Source organism: Muscardinus avellanarius (genome assembly GCF_963383645.1).
Source record: "Muscardinus avellanarius genome assembly, chromosome: 10".
Classification (NCBI taxonomy): domain Eukaryota; kingdom Metazoa; phylum Chordata; class Mammalia; order Rodentia; family Gliridae; genus Muscardinus; species Muscardinus avellanarius.
Window position 1 is genome coordinate 9,149,799 of NC_137796.1, and position 17,517 is coordinate 9,167,315.

The following is a 17,517-nucleotide window of genomic DNA, read 5'->3' on the forward strand; positions in this document are numbered from 1 at the left end:
CCATTTTGTGCTTGAACAGTAACTTGTACAGCCCTCAGTTGTTATGTGGACACCATAAGAAAGGTAAATTTCAAGCCAGGCGTGGTGGCGCACACTTGTAATCCCAGCACTTGGGAGCCTGAGACAGGAGGATCACGGTTCACAGATGGCCTCAGCTACTACTGAGGCCCTTTGCAACTCAGTGAGACCGTTCCAAAATAAATAAAAAATAGGGCTAGAATGCCCCTGGGTTCCACCCCCACTACCACAATAAAAAAAAAAAAAAAGTAAAATCCAACCTACATGCCAATAGGAAATTCAAGCAATAACCTCATGGGACCAAAAAAAGTTTAATCTTGTGTACATGTATATATGTGAAGGGTTGTATGGGGGCATATTAACAAGATTATACATTTGTAATCTATGCACACATCTATTACAGACATATCTGTATATATATATATATATATATATATATATATATATACATATACATATGTAACTCTTACAGGTCTTTTACATGAGACCATCATATGCAATGAAGCTCATTAAAAAGTTTTAAATTGGTTTGCTCCTTTAGATATTAAGCTTATAGTATGATCATGTGATTTCTATGTATGCTCAAAGTCCAAGTATATTTAAATGTAGATGAGAACAGGTACAGCGGTGCATTCCTGTAGACCTGGCTACTTGGGAGGCCAAGGAGGATCGCATTAGCCCAGGATTCAGCCTGGGCAACAGATACCCTCTGTCCAAAACAAAACAGCAAAATGGTGGTTGAACTCCTAAGGTATTAATTCTCAAGTTTTACGTAATGCTATTGTAAGACTTCTCTACTGGGACCACTTTCAGGAGTTCCTCAGAATGAAATCATGGCAATGCATTCTGCTTACAGTACGTGGGTGTATTTCAGCAGACGAGAGTAATTGTCACCGAGATTTTTAATTAATTCCCAAAAGGTTATTTAGATTTCAGAATTTCTTCCTCTATTTAATGAGCACCAGGTTCTTTAAAAGAAGATAAATTCCAAGATCCCAGTAGTTTGAGTCTTGCCAGCAACTGGAAAGAAAAGCAGTCAGGCATTTCCAAGATCTCAAGTGTAATGGTTTCACCTGAGTATGTTTTACCCCCAAAAAATGACTAAATAAGAGTGTAGCCTTGGCGTTACGGGATCTTTTAGAATAAGTGGAGAAAGAAAAAAAGTCTAGTTTAGGCAAAATTTAGTAACACTTAAGTATAGGAAAAAAAAAAAAAAGACCCAACAGTACACAGGAATCAAATCCAGCCCACGACTGGGAAGCATGGACTCAAAGTCTTCAGAACGAATGTCCTCTAAATGAAGAAAGAGCAATTTCCCATATTACCGCACCACTCGTAGAATTTACCCCAGAGACGAATTCATCATGGTGGCGATTTGTAGGATAAAATATGGCAAGTGCACCTCACACCATAACGTCAGCACGTGATTTAGGGACGAGGCCCCCAGTTTTTAGAATAGGGAGCTTTGAGCTAAGGTCTAATTATGCTATGATTATACAGTGAGATGCATTCCACGAGAAAATCTGCTACCTTCATTTTGTTTAAAGAGGAACAACTTTAGGGGTGACCTTGACGGTGAGAGTATGTGCTTTTTATAACTCGAAGTGTATAAATTTTGATGAGAGTGTGTATGTGTGATATAGAGAGCATAGCCCCATAGTACACCTTAGAGAGGTGAATACAGAAAATAAATACCAATGGAAAATAAAAGCATCAGTCCTAAAATACATTTCACTGTTCCGTACTGAGGTGGCCAGCTTATATTTGTTCCGGGAGAAAGAAACATTTTTGTTTTTGTTAATGGGTCCTCTGGCTCGAAAACTGAAACCAAGCCAGGCTATTTTAGATTGAAAGCCACAACTAAAAGTTCAAAAGGTGAAAGAAACCTTTCATTCTGATTCTACTGAAAAGAATTTATTCATTCATTTATTTATTTATTTATTATTTATTCTACCCATGGGGGTTGAACCAAGGGGCATTCTATCTCCAAACTATCCCCCAGCCCTGTTTTATTCTTATTTTTGAAATAGGGTCGCTGGGTTGACAAGAGTGCCATTACTTGCTGAGGCTATCCTCAAACCTGTGGTCCTCCTGTGTCAGCCTCCCAACTTCTGGGATGACACAGACAACATGCCCAGCCCCGAGAAGAACTTAATCAAATTCCAGCCACTGCTGGTATAAGGCTGGGACCAGAAGAAAGTTCTATCACCACTGAAGATTCCACTCGAAACATCTTATTAGCGCCTGTGTGTTAAGCGTCTTTAATGGATGTGGTGACAAGACCCTGGCTTCGCCTCCATAAGCAGGATGTTCATAGATCTGTCTACTCGCCACGCCCATGGGTATGTATGGGTTTCAGGTGCGCCTCACTGACAAGCAGTGGGGAACGGGGCAGATGTGGTCCCAGGTCTGGGTAATCGACCACCTGCCCTATTTAAGACATTCTGTTTCTCATGAGCACTGGCCGGCCCGTAGGCCCAAGAGGAGGACTGCACGCTTGACCACATACACGCAGAGCCAATGCAGTCGACGGGCGGGGGTCCAGGCCCAGGGCACGGGACCCCCTGTGGTGGGGATCTCCCTAAGCCTCAAAATTTCCCTCTCTCAGGACTTTGCAAGATCCGTACGCAGTAATCACCGGGTTGGAGCCATTTCGGTTTGTTTTTAGAAAATCGGAGCCACCAAGCGGCTAACTCCGGAGAGCAGAAGCCACCTGTCCCTCCTGCTTGGTCTACGCTGCACGCAACAGTGAGGAATCCTCCCTCATCTCTAGGGTTAGCGGGCCAGACTGCGGGGTTCCGGGCCTCTGGATTTGCTAGCAGGAGTCTGACTGAAGAGACGTCCCCCTGGCCACTGAGACGCTCGTCTCCACACAGAGAGGTCCGCCAGCTACAGCTGTCAATCTACAAAGTTCTTCGGGTTCAGAAAGCTGGTTGAACAAAGGTCAAGGAGAGAAGAGTGTTAGTTTCGGAGGAGATAACATCCTAAGCCTTGCAGCTTCCCAAAACACAGGGACGAGCTGAAGCAGGGTTGCTCCCCGCAAGTTACGAGCTCTCCCTGAGGCCCGGGGCATCCGCTTTATCCAGATTTCACCTGAACTGTGGCCAATTTAGAGACCGCTCGGGCGGCCCTACTTTGAAAGGAGCTAGAGCATCTACATGCTCTAATGCAGGTGTTAGAGAACTTTTCCTGCAATGGACCGATGGCAAAATGTTTTCAGCTTGGGAGACCACAAGATCTCTGCAGAAATTACTTAAATTCTGCTGGTGACATGCAAAATGGGGGTGGCTATATTCAAATAAAACTTTACAACACCGGGCAGCAAGTCAGATGTAGCCCAGAGGCCACAGTCTGTCCACCCCCCTAAAATCTACACCTTTGAATCCAGTCCACAGAGATAAAAATCTGCCTACAGCCAGGCGTGGTGGCGCACGCTTGTAATCCCCGCGCTTGGGAGGCAGAGACAGGAGGATCGAAGCCAGCCGCGCACGCTGGCTTAGGAGACCCTGTTTCCAAATAAAAATGTAAAAAAAATAGGTCTGGGACTGTAGCCCGGAGGTAGAAAGGCTTCCAGGAACCCCAGTACCACCAAAAAAAAAAAAAAAAAAAAAATTTGCCTACAAACCTTGTAAAAACAAGAATTTCTTGAACCCACAGTGCCTCTGACATTTCTACCGAGTCCTCCTGTCTTCTAGACTCATCCTGATCTTTTTGAGCTGAACTGAGAATCTCTTCAACTGCCTTAGTAATAGCCAATATCACAAATGCAAAATAAAGCTCTGTGTCATTTATAGTCAAGGGGAGAAAGATGTCTACAGATTCTGCTGAGATCACTCTCAGCAGGGGGCAGGGCCCCAGTACAAGCTGGCTGTCCATGGGTGTGGGAGGGGGCTCTCTTCCACATCAAAGAGCCCACCGATGGCAATCCCAGCACCCCAAAAGAGAGGCAGCTACCGAGGATTTCCTAGAAAGAAGCTACTGGGAATCCCAGCTTTGCAAATCAACCTTTGTCAGGTGAGTTGGGTATCTATGTTCTTAGCTGTGAAGTCACCACCCTCAAAATAACTATTGTTCCAGCTGTTTTGACCCACTCTGCTTCAAAGAGAACAGGTGTTCATGAGGCTAAAGATTCCGCAGTGGATCCTCAGACAACAGTCTCGCTTAGTGGTCAAGGAAAGAGACGTTAACGCCGCTGCTGGTACTTGGAGAGGAGGCTATTCGGGAATGGCCGGCACGCCTTGGAAACAAAAATGGCCAATCCACTGTGTACTCGGCGATTTCATGTAAAAGAGGCAGAAATAAAGTAGGGACAGCAGCTTATAGAATGGCGAGGTGCATAGCTCAGGAGCAGGAAGAACTCCATCTAGAAGCCACAGGCTGGCTGAGCCAGGGCAGATGTGGCTTCCGGAGGCAGCCGCCTGGGGCATCAGGACCAGCCCAAGGCAGACCCAAAGCCATGTGCTCAGCTACCATCAGCCTCTTCTGTAAGCCTGATACCACTTGCTACGGAGGGAAGGTGACACCAAAGTCTCTGCCTCCCTGGAATTTGCAGCATTTTACTTCAAAAGTGAAGAATAAAAGCCAGGCATGGTGGCGCACGCTTATAATTACAGCATTCATTCAGGAGGCTGAGACAGGGCGATCGCAGGTTTGCAGCCAGCCTCCGCTACTTAGTGAGGCCCTCTGCAACTTAGTGATACCCTGTTTCAAAATAAAGAATAAAAAGAGGGCTCGGGTATAGCTGGGAGGTAGGATGCCCCTGGGTCCCATCCCTAGTACCACAAAAATAAATAAGTAAATAAAATAAATGAAAGAATACAAATCTTTAGTGCTCATCGAGACCTGCGCTCCCCAGAGTGGAGGAGAGCTGAGTGATAAAGCAGTGCTGACGCTGAGCATAGTGGTACACATCTATAATCTCAGTATTTGGGAGGCTGAGACAAGAGGATCGCAGGTTCAGGACCAGCCTCAGCAACTTAGTGAGACTGTCAGGAACCTAGCAAATTCCTGTTTCAAAATAACAATAAAAGCCGGGCGTGGTGGCGCAAGCTTGTAATCCCTGCGCTTGGGAGGCTGAGACAGGAGGATCGCACAGGTTCAAAGCCAGCCTCAGCTACTTGGTGAGGCTCTTGGCAACTTAGTGAGACCCTGTTTCCAAATAAACTAGAAAATAGGTCTGGGAGTAAAGCCCGGAGGTAGAAAGCCTCTGGGTTCCACCCCCAGTACCACCAAAAAAAAAAAAAAAAAGGGCCAGGGTGTAGTTTGAAGGTAGAATGTCTTGGGTTTAATCCCCACTGCCAAAAAAGAAAAAAAAAAATTACAAAATAAAAAAAAAGGTGGTGTTAAAGGCGATTTCTGAGGGACGGAAGGGCCGGGAGAAAGAGCTGTGGGCTTCCCAACAGGACAGGCTGGGCTCCCAAGACCTTCTGCACATGTGTCCTGTCCTCCCCAAGGACCGGCTACGGCTCCCGGATCACAAGATGTTCCTGCGGTGTTTGCAAAATGAACTGCAGGCGCAGGAAGGAAGTCTTGGGAGAAGTGGGAGCTCTGAAGAGGCACGGAGAGTTGTCAGCTGTATCACTAGAAGCCTGAGGGCCACACTGATCAACAGCGTAATCCTTCCCCATGCTTCGGAATCTCGGAATCTCCTCTACTCTATCATGATTAGAGATCCAAACAGATGCAATTCTTTTCATGTTTTAAACCAACTCTACAAGGCCCGGACAACCTGCCTGAACCTGGCCCACTAGTTGCAGGCCAAGGTCTGCTGTCCGATGCCAGACGGAGCAGCTCAAACACTTCTGCGGAAAATAACCAGCGTGCGCACATCTCACTGATGAAAGAAAAGAATGTCCGCCAGGCGTGGTGGTGCACGCTTGTAATCCCCGCGCTTGGGAGGCTGAGACAGGAGAATCGCGCGAGTTCAAAGCCAGCCTCAGCTACTTAGTGAGGCTCTTAGCAACTTAGTGAGATCCTGTTTCCAAATAAAATATAAAAAGGTCTGGGAATATGGCCCGGAGGTAGAAAGCCTCTGGGTTCCACCCCCAGTACCACCAAAAGAAAAGAAAAGAATGTCCAGCTAAGGGTATGGGAATGAGAGACCTCGCCATTAGTCTTCTGGCAACTGACTGTTACATAAACACAGGTATTTTCTTCAGTCCTTGGATTCTTATTCTTAAGTTATTCTCTACTGTACTTTTATGAGCCCTCAACCCTAACAAGAATCAACATAATGAACAGGGATGCACTGCGTCTTAGGGAATTCCAAACATTCTTCTTAATATCACATGTTCAGTTTTAACATCAATGATAACTGTACAGCAGCTACCCCAAAGCCAATATTGAGAAACTGGGTCCCAGGATGAGTTCTGTGTGTGTGTGTGTGTGTGTGTGTGTGTGTGTGTGTGTGTGTTGCTTTTTGTGTGTATGGTGCTGGGGATTGAACCCAGAGGAATGCTACCTCTGAGCTACACACTCAGTCCCAATTTTTTTTATTCTTTACTTTTGTAACAGGGTCTCACTGAGTTGCAGAGGGCCTCACTAAGTAGCTGAGGCCGGCTGCGAACCAGGATCCTCCTGTCTCAGCCTCCCAAGTACTACCGGGATTATTAGTGCGCACCGCCACGCTGGACACCAGAAAGTGCTTTTAAGAGTTGATTTTACTTAAATTCCTTTCAAGTTTTCCAAAACTTCCATTTGCTTTTTTACATTTAGTAGACAGGTGTGGTCAAGAGTTCTGTTCTATTTATGGACTCTTGAAGAATAAATTTTCATCTCTGTGTTTGCCCCGAAGAGGCTTGGGAATATTTCTGGGGGCCTGGGGAAGAAGTCATTGAAAATTAAGAAGGACAGAAAGAGGAGAAGGAAGAGAAAGCTCATAAGAGTGGTCAGTGGGAAGAAGGACACTTTGGGGGCTGGGAGAGGTCAAAGGGACAGAAGACCGCCCAACGCAATGCACGATCTGTATCTGTAAACAAATCTGAAGATGTGTATGTATCCTTCCTCAAAGCAGCTGGGTTTTCCTGCGTCAGATACTGACGTAAATGAATCCAAACAAAATAACATCCCACCGAGAGGGATGGTACAAGCACCTTTATCGCCTCTGCTTTTGCAACAACCCGTGATGCTGAGGAAGACCCCTCCAGCCACCCTCCTCAGGAGAGTCGCTGGGACTAAACACCAAAAAATAAGAGGTTAATGCAGAGGTTAAGACAAGGGCGGAGTCTCTACTTTTACACAGAAATAAGAGCCTGCTCCCAAAGGAAAGTGGTAGGCTCAGGGACCAGCCAAAAGCTGCAATATCCTCTGTTGCTCCCCATATCCCATCACCAATCACTACTACTTGGAATAACCCAGGTAATTGGAAAATATCCGTCCGCTACGCAGACCAGGTCAAAAACTTTTACCTGGGGCCTGTTGTCTCTAATCCCTGGATACCAAAAATAGCCACCATCTTTTGCTGAGCATTCAGCTTTGGGGATTTCCAGGTCAGCCCCCTACACGGCCTTTCACAGTGACACTGGGCTTTCGACAGAGGCCATGATTTTAACAAAACAATAGCTAAAAAAGGTCTAGACACATTTTTAGATTAGAGAATCGCTAAAATAAAAAACTTCCTGAGAGTTAGATTTAAATGGACTTCATGCTTGCAATCAAGAAACAAAGTCAACTATAAAAAGCGCCAGCCACGCTAAGAGCCTACCTATGCCCGAGTTCGCGCCCGTGACCACGACCACCTTGCCGGAGAAGTCCCGGCCCTGCAGGATCTCCATGGCGGTGGTGCTACCGTCGTAGCGCTGTCTGGTGGTTGGCTTCGTGGGATTGTCATCCACGGTGAAGGCCAGTCTCGGGTCCAAGTAGGTGGTCCTTTTATTTATATGGCTGCGAGGAAATGGAGGAAGGCGTGAACACCAGCATTTATGAAGGCGAGATCATCCTATGAAGGCTTGTTCTTAAACCTGAGAAGAATCAGAGCACATCTAACCTGTCACCTGGCCCCAGAGGGATGAGTGACCCTGCTGTCTGGAAAGATGGTCATCGAAGCCTTTCCTTCGGAGCTGCCCATAGACTGTTCGGGAACATGCAATGTCCACTGCCTACTATCCTTGCACTTTAAAGGTGACTTCTAGATAAGGCTCTGGGTTTTTACATAATTCACGTAAATCTGGCCATGCCATCTATCTGCCACTTTCTTTGTTGTTTTTGTTTTGTTTCCTGGTACTAGGGATTGAACCCAGGAGTATTCTACCTCTGAGCTACACTCCCGGCCTGATTTTATAACTCATTTGGAAACAAGATCTCACAAAATTGACAAGGCTGATTTCAAACTTGAGATCCTCTGTCCCTGGGATTACAGGTGTGCACCACCACGCCTGGCTCGTCAGCCACTCTTCTCAGTAGATTTCAAGTAAGTCCCTTCACCCTGTGCAAGGCCCTAAAATCACTAGTAGGTAAACAGAGACACCAAATGATAAAAGTCTTAATTGTACATATAAATGGATCGACTGGTCAAATTCTAAGGATGTTCATTCTGCAACCACACCTCTGCCTCTCATAAGCACTCTACTTTTGACTCAGAGTTGATCTAAAACTTTAGAAACAATACTTTAAAAAATTGACAGAAGCCGGGTGTGGTGGCGCACGCTTGTAATCCCCGCACTTGAGAGGCTGAGACAGGAGGATCGCACGGGTTCGAAGCCAGCCTCAGCAACTTAGTGAGACCCTGTTTCCAAATAAAATATAAAAAAAGGTCTGGAAGTATAGCCCGGAGGTAGAAAGCCTCTGGGTTCTACCCCTAGTACTACCCCCCCCCCCAAAAAAAAAACCTGACAGATATTAATATGTTGTTTTTTAGAATAGAATTTATTTTTTACATTTTAAATGCATTCTTAAAATTTAAAATAGCTGGGCACACACTTGTAATCTCACTACTTGGAAGGCTGAGACAGGAAGATCTCGGTTCATGGACAGCCTTATCCACTTAGTGAGGCTCTCTGCAGCTTAGTGAGACCCTGTGTCAAAATAAAGAATAAAGCTGGGCGTGGTGGAGCACGCTTGTAATCCCTGTGCCTGGGAGGCTGAGACAAGAGGATCATGCATGTTTGAAGCCAGCCTCAGCTGGCTTAAGAGACCCTGTATCCAAATAAAATATAAAATAGGTGTGGGAGTGTAGCCCAGAGGTAGAAGGCCCCTGGGTTCCATCTCTAGTACCACAAAAAAATAAAAGAAATTAAAAAATAAAAATAAAGATATGAGTAAAAATTTTAAAAAATCAGGTTATTTAACCATTCACACAGTGTATTTACTAAGAAAATATGTATATAAAAAAGAGATTGGGAGGCAGTGAGAAAAAGACAGATTGAAAGAACAAATCCCCAAACTACTCACAGCAGTCCCTGCTGGTGCTAAGATAACACTACTATTTTTCTACAATGGATGTGTGTTACTTTCATAAGTGAAAATTCCCACTAAAAAGCAGAAGGGCCATGACTATCTTCTAGGTAGACACTTACTCAACAAAAAACACTTGTCCGTTCTCGTCGGTTTCTTGTTCCCATCCATATGGCAAATCTGAAACACAGGAGAGAATGACAGGTCTCCACGTGGAGCAGTAAATGGAAGCCCCACCCCTGTGAGGAGGAGCCACGCCCACTCCACGCCACGCCCACTCCACACCACGCCCCCTTCTGTTCCTCCCACCTGCAGCTGTGGTGCCTGATCCTGGCAGGTACAGGAGGCCCCCTGCCCCGACCCGCTCCCAGTTTCTGTCTCTGGCTTTAAGGAGATCCCTGTTTCATTCTGGTTCATTCTTAAACGCTCCACTCAGTTCCTGCGCTTGTGGGAAATGTTCATTCTGGCCTCTATAATCCTTTCTCCCGTGAACGTGGTCCCAGACCCGGTCACTGGGTCAGTGCGTCAGTGGGCGCCAAGCTCTGCTCCCCCGCCAGCTCCTTGCCTCATACGAGTTACAAGCTGTTCCGTTTCTGTGTGTGCACCTGTTGTCTCTTCCACTGCCCTCTAAACACCTTGGGGCAAGGCCCTTCTTGTTTACTTGTTCTCATTCTTATGTGTCTATCCCGTGGACTGCACACCTGCTCAAAGCCACCCAGAAGCCATGGGATCTTTATGGAATTCTCTAAAACAGTGATATATGTCATTCCATAGTAAAAACCTACCAAGAGTTTACAAACAGCACGGCTGTTGGAAAACCTAATTAAACTGTGAGCCAAAGGCTCCATTTACTTGAATACTTTTTAGTTTCAGACCAGGAAGAAATCTCCTCTACCCTGAGATCTCATCACCTCCCGGGAGGAGGAGTCCAGCCTCCCGATGGCTCCCCGCCAGAGAGTCCTCCCGGGGTGACAGGGCGACCCGTCCCGACCCACGCGACAGCTCAGTAAAGATTCTCTCCTCGTGACATACAAACCTCCCGCTACCCGCTTTCTTTTCCCAGTCTTCGGATGTTCCCACTGAGTCTTCTCTTCAGTATGACTGTTAAAAAAAAAAAAATCCACAAGACAGTAAGTTAACAGTTCCCAAAAGTAATCCATCTCGTCAATTGTATTTGTTTTGTTTTTTCTCTCCCAGATTATAACCATTCTCAAGATTAAGAAAAGCAAAAATTATATAAAAAAAAAACAGAAAATAACATTACTGATTGCATCGGGTTGTAACCCCTGGGTTGGAAGGATAAAGAATCTTGTGGAAATCTCCCGAGAGGCTGCCAGACTGGGGTGGGGAAAAAGAAGACCAGGCCCCCAGCTGAGGGGGCAACTTTACAAAGCTTTAAGAATCACTCAAAAGATCCAGGGTGGTGCTTTGCTTTGTGTCTGTTTTAATTTTAGTCCAGGATCTACTGACAAAATGCATAATGTCTCTTTTATAATGCTGATATTTAAATATAACTTGGATATAATCGTGTTCATCTTCTGAAAACGTTTATTCTTTCCACAGATTGACTTAGAAGTGTTTGTTGAGCACCAATCCCCAAGTGCTCACAAGGGTGGTCTTCAGCCAGTCTGTGAAGAGCCAGCCCCAGGGGTCGTGGAGCGGTGCACCTCTGGATCAATGACTCAACCTCTCAGCCTCCGTTTTCTCATCTGCAAAATGAAAAGTCTCCGCCGGGCGTGGTGGCGCACGCTTGTAATCCCCGCGCTTGGGAGGCTGAGACAGGAGTTCGAAGCCACCCTCAGTCATTTAGTGAGGCTCTCAGCAACTTAGTGAGACCTTGTTTCCAAATAAAATATAAAATAGGTCTGAAAGTATAGCCTGGAAGTAGAAAGCCCCTGGGTTCCACCCCCAGTACCACACACACAAAAAAAAAAAAAAAAAAAAGAAAAGAAAAGAAAACTCTCTGCCAGGCAAGGCGGTGCATGCCTATCATCCCAGTATTTGAGAGGCTGAGACAGGATGATTGTAGGTCTGAGGTCAACAACTTAGCAAGATCCTCAACAATTTTGCAAGACCCTGTTTCAAACTAAAAAAATAAAAAATAAAAAATAGGGCTGGGGTTGTGACTCAGAGGTAGAATGCCCCAGGGTTCAATCCTCAGTACAAAAAAAAAGAAAAAAAAAAGAAATAACTGGGATCCTAGTGCTGACCCCAGGGGCGGCCATGAGGACCCTGCATATCACGTATCGTAGCTGGCATATTAAAAGTCCTCGACAGTCTGTGCCAGTATTGTATACAAATCAGTTATGCAAACCGACCTGATTTCTGTGCCAAACGTACCATTTTATCTCAGAACAACACACAGCTATAATTAAAATAGTTGGCCAATCGCTGGAAACACCTGTCACCAAACGGCAAGGTATCCAAGAAAACGCACAGCGACTTCACGAGGGAGACAGCCGGGGTCCGCAGGGGACTCTGGGAGGCTCAGCTGGGTTTCCTAAAAGCTCACATACTCTTGCTAGAAGAGAAAATAGGAGCGACAACCACTGATATCCAGATGGCAAAAATCTAGATAGTCCTCCCCTATCCATTAGATTCAAGAAAAGAAATAGGAGGCAGAATGAAGTTTCTGTTAAAAAAAAAAAAAAAAACATTGGCGAGCCACAAGTGAGGTCTGTCTTTGCGTGAACCGCTGGCCCCAGGTTGCTTCACACACTCCGGGCAGCAGCGGGCAGAACGGCCGGGCTCCAGGTGGAGCCGTGGTCAGCAGGCCGTCCCCCGCCACACCTGCGGCACGGAGCTGCTTGGAAGATGAGACCCATAGTGCCTGCTGCGACGGAACGCAGCACGATTAAACCATTCAAGCAGCTAGTGGCAAAGATAAGCTACTCTTTACATCAACCACCGCCAAGGCACACTTGCAGAGAGAGCCCTGAGTCCCTCCCCAAGGATGAAATGGCTCCTCGTGGACCCAGGAGGAGACTAGGAAAGACCCCCCACCCCACCGTATATCCCTGCACACAGCTGCTAGGAGGTACGAGCGCTGGTCCGGCTTCCTGCTCCTCGGGTTGCCCTGACACGTGCTACTTCAAGATGAGATGTGCAGAGATTCTTAAGTAGTCCTTGTCTCCTGGGCCCGCACCAAAGGAGTGTTGAATCTAGCTGTGAATAAAGGTGCCCTCAAGAAAGTGCCCTCTGCACCTGTAATTCCAGCAATTCAGAGGCTGAGGCTGGAGGATAGCAAGTTGGAGGCTAGCCTGGAAAACAGACTCTGTCTCAAAATAAAAAATAAAAAGGAGCCGGGCGTGGTGGCGCACGCTTGTAATCCCAGCATTTGGGAGGCTGAGACCAGAGGATCGTGGTTCGCAGCCACCTCGGCTACTTAGTGAGGCCCTCTGCAACTCAGTAAGAGCCTGTTTCAAAATCAAGAATACAAAAGCAGGGCTGGGGGTGTAGCTTGGAGGTAGAATGCCCCTGGGCTCCATCCGCCCAGTACTACAAAAAAAAAATAAATAAATAAAAATAAAAAGAGGCTGAGGGCATAACTCAAAGGTAGAATAGCCCTGGATTCAATCCTCAGTACTGCCAAAAAGAGAGAGAGAGAGAGAGAGAGAGAGAGAGAGAGAAGCCCCTAAATGGCTGTTCAACCTTCCGTGCCTCAGTTTCCTCATTAGTAGGATGGGTACAATAATAGCATGTATTTCTTGGAGTTACGGAGGACTCAGTGAGCTAAATGTAGAGAACTAGGAGCCCTGCCTTTCCATACAAGTATTATATTAAGTAAACACTTATACACAAGATTAATTAAAAAGTGTTCTTTTTAATTATAACCTTAAATGACTTTTTAATGAAGAGAAAACCACAACACATGTCCCCAGTGTTATGATATTCCACTTTTACATAGAAGCCCTCTGTTTTTTTTTCTTTAGATAAGCTTTGTCATTGAAAGAGATCACTAATAATAATCTTAACTTAAACCAAGGGATCAAAATTAAATATATACCACACTCTAGGAATACCACTTCTGAGTGTGCTCGTGTAAGGTTTAAACTCCTTAAAGCGTAGTCTTAGCTAGCACAGAGATAGAGTCCAATGTGGACCAAGAAATGTCTCCTGATACTGTAAGGCTGGCCTCAAAAAGGAGGCCGGGGAGGAAGGTTCTACTGGCTGCAGGGACAGCCCGACACTGGTCCCTGTGACCCCATCTCCCACAGAGAGGCTGCCCTGGGATGGGTGGGGGGGATGGCCTGCCAGGTCTCTGTGGTTAATACTGGGTCCCAGTAGCAGAATGGCCCAGAGGCTCCCAGCTCCGGCCCAGCCTGGTAGGTTTGGGAGCCATGGGACAGGTGTGGCTTTGAGGTCTATGAGTCTATCATGGAGGACATGGCTCCAACTCCACCCACACAACAGGATGGGCTCGGGCTACTAAGTGAGTTTCTATAAGACCCTGAGATCTCTAGCCTTTGTCCAGTGCCGGGGAGAACACTTGAAAAGAGGATCCCATGGGTGGTCTGATAGCCCATCAGCAAAATCCGCCCATCTCCAAGAGAAAAACAAGCGTCATTTCCAGAGGTAGGAGGGAAAAGCAGGTCCAGGGTACCGGTGGGTCAGGAGAGACCAAGAGGCATGGCTGGGAATCAGGATTAGGATCAGAGACGGATTCACCAGCCCCAAGAGCCAAGGAATAGGGGTTCACAGGACCGGAGCGAGGGCCCGTAAAGGTGTGCACTCCAGCCAGGAGCCAGCCCGGCCCTTCCACCACAGTCAGGGTGATGGGGCGTGAGACCTAACACACTGCTGAGGCTCAGAGGGGGTTCTGAGCCAACACAGGCACTGTGGAAGGAAAGAAGCAGATAAGAAAGGCCAAGCCACGTACGGTGAGGCGCAAGGGGAGACGGGACAGCGAGAGGAGGGGGCCCTAGGGCCCTAACTTGAAGGGCAGCCGCTGAGTCTCTGGTGGAAGGAGCCACATGAAAACAGATCCTTCAAGTGGGCGGCAGAAGGAGAGAGCAGAGAAATGGGTTCTGGTCAACTGTGTGTCTGGGAGACCCCACCCAGAGTTCACCTTCCCTGCTACTCCATTCCGTGTGCTTCTGTGGCTGTGGTTCTGTTCTGACAGCTCCGGGGTGCTACACAGTGGGGAGACAGAGGGCAAAGCAGAAGGTTGATCATATAAACTACAGATAATGCTAAGGACCAAGAAGCCGACATGACGAATAACCCAGTACAAGGAGTGGGGTGCCCAGCCGAGGAGGGCCTCTGGAGCAGTACCATTCAAGCCCAACTCTCACAGAGGAAGAGGAGCCTGGCCCGTGTAGAAGGAGCCGCCAGGGACTGACCAAGACTCTTCTAAAGACTCCCACAGTAGTGAATGGCTCCCTGCTGCTACAATTTTTTTTTTTTAAAGAGGGTTAGGATGTAGCTTAGAGCTGAAGTGTTACCACACCAAAAAAAGATGACAAGTGGGTCTTACTACCCCAGTAGGACCGGGTTCCAACAAGGAGCCTACAACTTAAGATCTCACCAAATAAACAAACTCACAAAAGCTTCTTGATTGTTTGTTTCTCCTTCTACCAAAGACAGTAGTGTTCAGGGTTTTGGGTGGATCAAGATCACCTGGAAAGAACTCAACCTACCAAGGGGTAGCGGGAGGGTCCACTCTAACTCATAAAATCTGGGGAAGGGGGACCCAGGAAAAGCTATTTTCGAAAATGTCTTTCAGGTGCTGAAAATCACTAGTTTACATCCTAATTTGTTACTCAAAGCCAAGTGATAACCCACTCACCTGGAAAACTTTAAAAAATAAATAAAGACTGCCCAAGTGGAAGAGTCTGCTGGAATAGATTCCCTATGGAGAGCCGATCTCTGTATTTAATACACTCCCCGGGGGTGACTTCTAGAATCAGACTGAGGAGCCACTGCCTGGGCTATACACACACATCAGGGAATATTAAGAGATCGAATACTGAGTATCTTTTAAGCCCTGAGCTAAGTACTCTATGCACAGTGCCTGAGTGGACCTTCACATCTGCCCATTTTGCAGATAAGAAAACTGAGTTCTTTTAATGACCTCAAGTCACACAGTAATGGAGAAATGTAGCTCTGCTAAGGTTCCCAAGAGTGAAACGATCTATGATTATATACCCCTAGGCCTTCAACCCTGACCCCCAAGGACGAAGCTGGGCATCTACTTTTTTTTTTTTAATTTTTGTATATTTAGAATAAGACCACCTGCCACCACGCACCGTGCAGTGCTGCGTCCTGAACGGCAGCGGGCGTACCTGGGCGCTGCCAGATGACCCCGCTTGACCCAGCGCGCACCCTGGGGTCCTGGAGCCCTCGCGATCGCTGCACACTGGCAGGCCCTGGGCAGGCCCGGGGGCGAGGCTGCCAGGTGCGCGCCCCCAGGTGCGCCCGCCCGGCCCCATGCGGCCCCCTTACTTGGCATAGTAAACCCAGCCGTCCTTGGTGGTTCTCTCCTCCCAGCCCGGGGGCAACTCGTCCTCGCTGTCCGTGTCGTCCAGGCCCGCATAGCGCAGGGCTGCCATGGCGGATGGAGGAGGTGATCGCCCGCCGCAGGTCTCCGGGTCCAGGAACTCACTCCCGCTTCAACCGAGCGCCGCGCGCGTCGGAACCCACCGCTCGCGCCTGCGCACTGCGCCGCCCAGAGCCGCGCCGCCGACTCCGCGGCGGAAATCCAGTCTCCTGGATTTTATACCTGCCGGCAGCAAAGGGGCGGAGCTTGAGGAGCACTGCAGCGAAAGCGCGGAGGGGGTGTGCGCTGCCGCTCGGCTGGAAGGAAAGGCCGGAGAGCGCTCAGCCAATCCGGAGATGGAGCGGAGTTTCGTCACCCTTATGACAGCAGAGAAGGGGCGTGCGCATCCAGTCACGGTCCAGGACTCCGCCTGTTGCCGGGCGACCTGGAGCCACTTCCGCGTTGTTCTGGCCAATCCCGCATGAGCCCTAGCAATCGGGCATTGTGGGAAATGTAGTCCAGGCCGAGCTGGACTGTAAAGTGGAGCCAAAAGGAAGGATTCTGATGCGGGTATCATAAATTCCAGCTCCTCCTTATTTTAGGGCCCTTTTGGAGAGTAAACTGGCCTGATTGGAAACATTCCAGGAGCCAAGCATGGTGGAGTGTTGCTGTAATCCCAGTACTTGGGAGACTGAGGCAGGAGGATCACAGGAAGGAGGCCAGCCTCAGCAAATTAGCGAGGTCTCTCAGCAACATAGTAAGACTCCATTTTGAAGTGAAAAATAAAATAGGACTGGAGGCGTTAGAATAGCCCTAGGTTTGCCCTCCAGTACCAAAAAATAAAAATAAAATACAGGCTTCACATACTTTGTTGGTGCATTTAAACGCAATGTTGTTATAAGTGTGGAGAAGTTAAAATGTAAATGCCCCTCTCTAAAGATCTCCCAGTCTCAGATAAGGTTCTTCCAGCCATGGCATGGTTCTGTTGATCCTAATGGCTAATATTTATGGATATGGTCATGGCTAGGCTTTCTTGGTCAATCTTTGCGCATACCCCACACCTCCGTGAAAGCTAGCCACCTAGGACGCACAATTAGAAGAAATCAGCCGGGCGTGGTGGCGCACGCTTGTCATCCCCGCGCTTGGGAGGCTGAGACAGGAGCATCGCAGGGGTTCAAGGCCAGCCTCAGCTACTTAGTGAGGCTCTCAGCAACTTAGTGAGACCCTGTTTCCAAATAAAATAGAAAAAAGAAGAAGAAAGCAGAGGATTCCTGGCACTTGAGACCCCATTGCTGTATTACTATTACTTACTCAGCTGTCTACTCCCAACTAAATGGACAGAGGACACTGCAAAATGCCTAGACCTGCAAGTTGATTGAATAAATAAATAGAGGAATGTGATTTTTAGGTTTGGTCCTCTGTGAATCGACCTAGGGAAAAAGAAAACTTAATCTGAATTAACAAAGTGAGTTATCTTGAATCCTCTCTCTAAACAAGTATTTTATTTATAAATTTTCTGTATCTAAGACCAGAAGCACATTTTCGATTGGCCTTGCCTAAGGAGTTTTCCAGAAACTTTCTTGTTTAGAACTTGCTTTCTAGCCCCATGTTATAGGGCAGTCCATGATTTC

The 17,517-nt window shown here is 47.3% G+C and overlaps 1 protein-coding gene across 1 annotated transcript in view; it reads right to left on the reverse strand.

Moving 5' to 3' along the window:
• WWOX (WW domain containing oxidoreductase) overlaps positions 1 to 15,959 on the reverse strand; it is a gene marked incomplete at both ends in the record, with an annotated part of 987,258 nt that extends 971,299 nt beyond the window's left edge. Inside the window, 4 exons of the mRNA XM_080704229.1 lie at positions 7,721 to 7,899; positions 9,531 to 9,588; positions 10,445 to 10,509; positions 15,853 to 15,959. Coding sequence (XP_080560355.1) covers positions 7,721 to 7,899; positions 9,531 to 9,588; positions 10,445 to 10,509; positions 15,853 to 15,959 — 409 coding nt within the window. The remainder of the gene's footprint in view (positions 1 to 7,720; positions 7,900 to 9,530; positions 9,589 to 10,444; positions 10,510 to 15,852) is intronic.
• Positions 15,960 to 17,517: the final 1,558 nt, after the last annotated feature.